At 40.0% G+C, this 8699-nt stretch overlaps 1 protein-coding gene across 2 annotated transcripts in view; it reads left to right on the top strand.

Annotated features, from left to right (window-relative positions):
- Positions 1–1053: 1053 nt before the first annotated feature.
- The window catches only part of LOC131106846 (transmembrane protein 132C), a 148671-nt gene continuing 141025 nt past the window's right edge, over positions 1054–8699 (top strand). For both annotated transcript variants that reach the window (XM_058056315.2, XM_058056307.2), the window contains exons 1-2: positions 1054–1240; positions 1380–1616. Coding sequence is in view for 1 of the 2 variants with exons in the window: in XM_058056307.2 (XP_057912290.2) it covers positions 1571–1616 (46 nt within the window). In the remaining variant the exon portion in view is untranslated. The remainder of the gene's footprint in view (positions 1241–1379; positions 1617–8699) is intronic.

Raw genomic sequence — 8699 nt, 5'->3', positions numbered from 1 at the left:
TATGAAAAAAATGAAAATAAATACTGAGGATGGACTTTTGGTGAATTATAACGCTATTGCTGGAACACACCTGTTACATCAGGACAAGTACCGCAGTGTGGAAAACTACGTTTTGCCTACTTGTGAGTGTCTGAAAGTAATTAGCCCAACAAAAAGCTCTTACGATGAGCACTATTTGCCAGCATATCCAACTTGGGCGGGATATGATACCGACAGTATATACTATAGTTTTCCTCCACAAACTTAACACAGAGACATTCTTCTTTAGAGAACACCTATTGTGAGTCACTGTATAAAAACATAGCGACATCACAGGTACAGCAGACCAACACGTTGTCACAAATGACTCATTGGAAGCAAAAGCAATATGCTTGGCGCGATGTGGCACCTTGTTTGTGCTAATGTTTCTTCCAAAGCAGACTCACATTCTAGTGGCTTGCAGTGCCGTCAATAGCATGAGTCACTGGAGCAAATAGAGGACAGCTGCTTGCTGCCATGGATGCCCTCCAGGGGGCAGTGTTGCTTCTCATGACCCAACATTGGGCCCAACAAGTTGCAGCTTCCAGGCAGAATGATGACCAATCATACATTTATGGGAGCATTAATTGTTTGTTATGATCTTTTATTTTTTAGTCATTGTCTTCTATTCAAGTTAGTGTTTTATTATAATCTGCGGAAGTAATGCAATACATTTTGTGATGATGTAAAATAAATAAATAACAATTGTTATTTCAACTGTGGTTTCTTTTTAAATGATTATATGAAAATTGTTATGATGTCCGTAAAACTGTTTTAATAATTTGTAACTTGCATTTGTAATTGCATATCGTAAAAAAAAAAAATAAATCACCTTAGACGTCTGAGTTTCCTTTAAATGTATTTCAGGAGTAAAATAATCAAGTGTGAAAAAGGACAAAAAGAAAAAAAAAATCCAATTTCACATTAGCCGGGAATTAAACGGCCCAATGACGTGACGCTGAGCTTTGCCAATCCTGGCTGTGTTCAACCCTTCAGTTTTGTGCAGCAGCAGCAGCAGCACTCTCCAGTCCGGAGCCACAGGGTGCAGGCAGGGAGGATCCAAACATTGGGATCTGTACACGATTTCTTTGTTCCCGGAGTGGAAAGTTCTGACGCTTCCCACCCCGCATGAAGGTGCCTTTGGACGAGCAGGGATGACACGTTTTGGGTGACACTGAATACTTTTTTGAGGACAGGAGGGAACTGAGTACACAAGTAAAAGGTAGGAAACGACAATGCGCTTTTACGCACAGCCAGACAACATTTAGTCACCTGCATTCCGATTTATTAGTAAACATGTACAATCTATATGCTTAATGACGATGCTCATTCTCAGCATGTGTGTTTTATTTTGGTTTTAGGTGGCGGGGAACGCCGGGTGTCACTTCTTCTTTTCTCGTAATGACATGGCACGCCGAGTAGAGCCGCTCACTTCTAAACGGAGACCAGCTCCAGGAGAGGAGCACTTGCGTGCCAAGTAGTGACGCTCGGTGCTTTTGGCAGGGATCCTGCGGCTCTGCCCGAGTTAAAAAAGACGAGAACACGGCGAGACATGGAGCCGCTTCGGTGCGTGAGACTCGCAGCACTTTTGTGCACAGGTAAGGGCGCAGCATGGACACTTGTGTGCGCATCATTTGGCTCGCTAAGCATGATGGAGATGCGCTGTTAAGGATATATGGACATCTTATGAGGAGCGATTCACGTGATTCAACTTTTATGGAGTGATTTTTATTATTTATTTAACAATCATGAAATGCAAATGATTCCCTTTCAGCCAAGAGGACATATATAATTTATGAGCCTCATAATTAGCTGTAAGCTGTTGTGGCAGAATACAAAATGACTTGTAATATTAACATGAATGGGTTGTGACAGTAGCCTGGAGTGTGTCTGTGTCTATGTGTGTGTGTGTGTGTGTGAAAAATGTGATGCAGGCTGCAACACGAGACGTGGAAATATAAAGTTTGTGTGGTTCCTGCACACTTTCTGGGGTTTTATGTGTGACATTTTTTGAGTCACTTTGCAGTCAAAGCTTCACATGACCAGACCGATATTTATGTACATGCCAGGCCAGTAGTGGGCGATATCACTTGGGTGCCCATAGTTGGCGTATTTGTGGTGGTAAAGAAAAACCGCCCATCATCCACAACACTAATATAACACTAATATAAGACACATCTTTCTCTTTTCTGTGTGTTCTAAAGATATAAAAAGAGACAGCTGGGACAAATGGGACAAACCTATTCCGCCTACAAAGCCTTCTGCAAAAAAATAAAAAATAAAAAAAAACTCCACACCCCCCAAAAATGTCCCATTTACATAATGAGGCCAGCATATTAACATTTTTATGCCTAAGAACTAGATTACTGGCATAGTGACACCTCGTTTAGCCGGCTAGCGACTAGCTTCACCATCCAATTTGCTATACCACTTATCCTCATCAGGGTTGCGGGGGTATGCTGACTTCGGGGTCCACCCTGGACAATCGCAGGGCACATATAGACAAACTATGGACAATTTAGAGTCCAACGTTTTTTTGGAATGTGACAGGAAACCGGAGTACCCGGAGAAAATCCACCCAGAAAATGCAAACTCCACACGGATTCGAACCCAGATCTTCCCGATTTCCTGAATGTTTCGCCAACATGCTAACCACTCGTCCACCGTGCGGCTCCTTCACCGTGTAGTTGGAAAACTTAACGCTAGTGTAGCATTTGTGAAATCAACGTACCCAGGAAGTACACTCCGGTATGCTTAAAATTACCAAAGTATGTGAAAATACTGGTGGTTAGCGCGCAGACCTCACAGCTAGGAGACCAGGGTTCAATCCCACCCTCGGCCATCTCTGTGTAGAGAGATGCAAACACTGCATCAGGGAGCCATATGTCATACTGTAGGGCTCATACGATAATAATAATATCATAGAGACAGTACTTACAGGAAGTACCATGTCTGGATGTGTTGGGATTCATTAGCACAGCCGCATTTAACGTTTTATTATGTTCTTTGCTCAATTATGGGAAGAAATTAACAATCAATTATAATCAGCATTGGGAACGTTATTTTAAAAAGTAATTAGTTACAGTTACTAGTTACTTCTCCCAAAAAGTAACTGAGTTACTGCAGCAGAGGCCAGTAATGCAATAGTTATTTTTACTGGTAACTAGTTACTTTTGTAGAGGAGTAAGTTACTTTTCGGAGAAGTAACTATAACTAATTACTTTGTTAAAGTAACGTGCCCAACACTAGTTACCATGCAGTAAAAGTAACTATCTTCCCTGGAGTTTTTTTTCGGGTACATAATGTACATTCAGGGCTGAACGGCGGACCGCGTGGTTAGCGCGCAGACCTCACAGCTAGGAGGACCAGGGTTCGATTCCACCCTCGGCCATCTCTGTGTGGAGTTTGCATGTTCTCCCCGTGCATGCGTGGGTTTTCTCCGGTTTTACTCCGGTTTCCTCCCACATTCCAAAAACATGCTAGGTTAATTGGCCACTCCAAATTGTCCATAGGTATGAATGTGAGTGTGAATGGTTGTTTGTCTATATGTGCCCTGTGATTGGCTGGCAACCAGTCCAGGGTGTACCACTTGCACGAAGACAGCTGGGATAGGCTCCAGCACCCCCGCGACCCTCGTGAGGATAAGTGGTAGAAAATGAATGAATGAATGAATGTAAAACTGTCGGTATTACTTGTCATCATGAATGTACCTGTTACTACATGGTCCCAGCATGGATGTAAAACCATAAAACGTGTGTGTGTGTGTGTGTGTGTGTTGAGAAGGACGTGTATGGAACTTGCTCCAAATGGCATTTTTAAAAACTAAAATATTAGAGCTGTCAAAAAATGCATTCACTAATTTATCTAATTAATTCTGTTAATTTTTGGTGTATAATTAATGCCTGTAATTAATTGCAGTGACACCGAAACTGAACAGCTAATAATGCACGGCGAGGTGAGGTGTGTGGCTAATAAAAAAAAAAAAAAGCAAACCTTTTCAACATGGCTGCTTTCCTGTCGGAGTGATTAAAAAGATACTGAAACATTCAGTTTCACACTTTAAAGCCATGTTATGTTTTCATAATGTTGGCCAGACTTGTACTTTCTAATGTACGTATTTAATGCGTCGGCAGAAACTATGATAAACACAAATTTTGCAGAGCAGTAAAACACAGTAGTAGACGGAATATTGATCCGGAACTCCTTTGGGCCCCTGCAGGTAATAATACATCCATCCAGTCAGTCAGCCATATTGTAACTCTGCAACCAAGTGACATATTGTGGCTTTCTCCATGAGGTGTACACACTGACAGGCACATCTTGGTAGGGATTATTTCAAGCATGCTGTCACACCGACCATCAGTGCATGAGGAATTATTCCATATAGGATGCCGTAGAGGCAGATGTGTGACAGTTTGGCAGGTTGGTCAGTAGAAAAGGTCTCCGGGGAGATGTGTGCCAAGTTGGGATTTATGTTCAGCAAAAGTTGAAGGATATTTTATTAATGAGGGGATGGCTCGCCGTGCTGCATTTTGTTTTCTTTATAAATGAGCTGTATGTTCTGAACTCCTGTTCCGGAGACATAATGAGCAGAATGAGCAGACCTTGTGTAGTTTTTCTCTAGATTTGAAACAACAGCGCCCCTTCTGGTTGCAGCCATGCAGTGCACTCTATTTTGCCTCGTTTTTTTTTTTTTTTGCAATTTCACAAAATCGGTTGAAATAATGGAAGGATTATTCGCTCACCATAGCTCGGTGTGCTTTTTAAAAGTAACTTTAAATGGTCTCTGGCTTTCGCTGAATGCAGCATCATTAATCCTTAAACTGCCTTGGTTTAAAGGGCATTGCTCCAAACTAGAATGGAAAGAAGCGGGCTGTCATTTAATGATGGGTCTGTTGGTGTTGTGTCAACAATCGATGAAGCTCAAAAAGAATGCTGATACGTACAAACCCGCAAACTGGGGGCTCAATCAAAGAGTTTCTAATCCACTATCTGCATATTGCATTAAGTGGGTGATTGCTTGTGACTTTATTTAATGGTGACTGTGCATTAAGAGCGGAACCCAACAGTTAGTTGCTGTTTTTCATGAACCAGGACCTACCTTAACAACGCTCATGTTCATAGCAGTACGATTTAGACGGTATTATGATGGTGACAGCTTTAGGGTTGGGTGCGGTTCACTTATTATCTGGTGCCAGTGCTTAAACAGGACCCAAACTGTTACAGAATTGATACCGATTCTATTATACAGTATAATGAGTGGAGGGATGGCATACTGTATTGTCTATATAAGAAACCATAGATTTGGAAAATTACACATGTGGCCAAATGTGGCCCGCAGGACACTAGTTTGAGGCCCCCGCCTTGATATGAAAGTTTAATGTTAGTGCGGCCCGCGCAAGTTTGATATGGATGCTGTATGGTATCATGTACCCAGAAAAAAATATTACGTTTGATTAATGTCCTTAAAGGCTAAAGGTTAAATAACTGTTAATAGTTATCCTCCCTATCTGTGTGGAAGTGGTAAGTTTTTGGCTATTTAAGTTTAAAGGAAATAACTTGGAGGCTACCGTTTAGGTCGCTAGCTCTCTAGTTTGCGAGTTAGCATGTGTCTCAAGACCCTGCAGTTGCGCAATATGTTGTAAATAAAAAGAGTATAAATGTGACTATAGTCGTGTTTTGTCATGTCTACAGGGCTCTAATAATGCTTTGTTCATTTTAATCTGAAAAAATCATTTGTCTACCCACCAACTATATGTGGTTTCTTAAGTTTTTATTATTTGCCGTTTTATTATTATTATATTTATTTATTACTGATTGATTGATTTTCTTTATTCTTGATTTGTTTATTTATTTTTCATCTTATTTTGTGTAGAAAAATAAAAAGTAAGATATTTGAGAACAGTGGAATGTTTTATCAGAGCTTTTATTATAGAAAATCGAAACCAAAGCAAAGTTAATTCATTTTTCTGTTTTTAATAAATGCGTTTTTTTTTGTTTTTTTTTGGAAAACCTGATGCGGCCCAGTCTCGCCCAGACCCTAGCTCCAGTGGCCCCCAAGTAAATTGAGTTTGAGACCTCTGGTGTAGAGAGTGGCCGACAGCAGCTCCTGTGAGAATGTTCACTGCAAGTGTAAAGGAGAGATTGAAGTGTATTGTGAGTTTCCGAGTATTATTCTACACTGGTCTGTAGGTTTCAGTAACATTATATTGATGAGACCAGCGCAACCAGGAAGTACGCTGTCAATTTATATCTAAGATGGCTTGTTTTCCATTATTATGTAGAATAATAGTATAAATGTGACTATAGGGGTGTTATTTTATGTTGAGAGAGCTCTAATAATGGTCAAAAATGTTGTTGCCCACCACTGTTAATATAGAAACACTCCTCGTCTCTCTTGAATTCACATGACTTCAAGGCAGAGCCACTAGCCAACTCTTTGCATTGAAAAAAAAAAGTCTAATTCGGTATTAATTCCGAGACCAAAGAGAACTTGAAGACCACAGAGGGTCTTCCTTGCAACACCTGAACAATTGTGTCTCGTGCAATAACAGGAGGCCATTTATGCTTGATGGGTAGTTCTTGAATTAAAAGGCTTTAATGAGCCCCAATTAACAAGTTTCCAACGAGCCCGCAGTCTAATCAACCTTGTTATAATGGAGCTTAGTAAGCTTCACTGTGCTTTCTTACATTACATCTACATTAAGAATTTTGTCTGTTCAGCTTTTGTTTCTCGCTAATGTGCTTTGCTTGGCTTCACGCTCTCGGTTCAACGCCCGTGCTTCTTTGCTTTGCAGGCTTTTGAATATTTGTTATTATTCAATGAGCATTTGCAGTTGCAGTTATAACCTCCAAAAAAAGCAGTCGCCCCTTTTTTAACAATTTTTTTTATGTATATATAAAGGCTAGAGAGGATTTTTGTGGATTATGCTTATTCCAGGCTGCTTTATCTCAGTTAGCACAGTGGGAGACTGACGAAAGAGGAGGAAAGCTGGAGATTTAAAAGCGATGATCTTATGCCAACATTACAGCTGTGAAATGTAAACTCTGGAGAGCAAAGTCTTGGGGGATATTGCTTGAACATCCCCTCGCCTTTAAAAGGAAGCAGGGGGATTGGCTACTTGACAAGTCATTGCTATTGGGCAGCGATTGTACTTGCCTGCAGCATCAGCTCATTTTGGAAAATGTTCTTATTTGGTGCAAAAGAAAAAAAAAATCAGATTCCCTCGGTTGCTCCCTTGTCACTTGTATGTTCAAAGGGCATAGTGATGAGCTGAAATGCTTATTAGCATAAAGGAGCAGCATTCTTAATGGAGTCTCTTGTGATTTTTTCTATTTCCATTGCCAGGGTTACAATTAATCATATTTTTCTATTGATTCATATTTGGATTAGTTAATACATACATTTGTTTCATTTGTTTTTCATTTCAGAGATATAGCCACAATAAATACACTTTTTATCTGCATACAAAAGGTATACCGTGGCATCAAAGCAACAATGACAATTTGGTGGTTACTAAATATACAGTAAAGTCTCGTTATATCGATATCGGTTATATCGAAGTACTGCTTATTATGATACTATTTTCATTTCCCTGCAAATTTCTAGTCTTTTATGATATAATTAGTTCCGGTTAGTACGATACCCGGTTATTATGATAATCCGGTTACTACGATGCCCTTTTCATCTCCCGCCAGCCAATTTGGTCTGCTTATATCGATACAAAAGCAGCTTAAATCAATCTTTGCTTAAGGATTTCAATACCAAAAAAAAAACACAGCGAACGGCTGCTTCCAGTCAACTTTATTTTTCACACTTCCACCACCAGAGCGCAGCACACACACCGATTCCCGCACTTCCTGGTTCACAGGTCATGCTCAACCCGCCCCACATAGCTGGCCAAACACATGCCTGCAACAGAAGAACCAACTGACATAGCATACACACCTATTCCAACGAAGACACAAGCGTACAAATACATGTATTTAATTGTGTTGTATTCAGATATCTTTTTATCGCTTGCAATAATCACTGTTTTTCATATGTACATGCTGGCGTTCGTGGTTTCTCTCGTGTGTATTTTAATGCAGTTCGGCGCAGGATCGGATATATCGATAGTCCGGTTATATCGATATTTTTTCCGACTCCCGAGAATATCGATATAACAAGACTTTACTGTATATATATATATATATATATATATATATATATATACATATTTTGGTGGTTACTAAATATGACAACTATTCATACCTATGTTATACTTTGGGGTTTAATATCTTTTTTGAAATGTACCATAATTATTCAACTGTGGGGTTGGATGAAGAGGAAGTGTTATGCGTTGGTGTGGATACGTGTTGGAATTAAGCGCTGCTGTTGGCGTGTTAAGGTTTGCAATGAAGTTTAAAAATAGCGTCAGGTTACGCACCGGAGGTCAGGGTGTTTTTAGATTTGTAAATTCATTATTTTCATGTTAAACAAAATTTGTTTGTGTTATTATGTTGGTGCATAGTTGTTTAGATCAGGGATGGGCAAACTTTTTGACTCGCGAGCCGCCTTGATTTAACAAAATTGACGGGGGGTCCAGACTACATATTTTACACGCAACAGTCCACCTGGATTTATTGTATCTGTAAAAGTGTCATGCAATCTATATGTTCTATGCTATATGCTAATCCAT

The sequence above is a fragment of the Doryrhamphus excisus genome, linkage group LG10 (assembly GCF_037039965.1).
Source record: "Doryrhamphus excisus strain RoL-2023G ecotype Guam linkage group LG10, RoL_Dexc_Guam_v1.1, whole genome shotgun sequence".
Lineage (NCBI taxonomy): Eukaryota > Metazoa > Chordata > Actinopteri > Syngnathiformes > Syngnathidae > Doryrhamphus > Doryrhamphus excisus.
The sequence above is the reverse complement of the archived record's forward strand: the minus strand, read 5'-3'. Positions and strand labels throughout refer to the sequence as shown.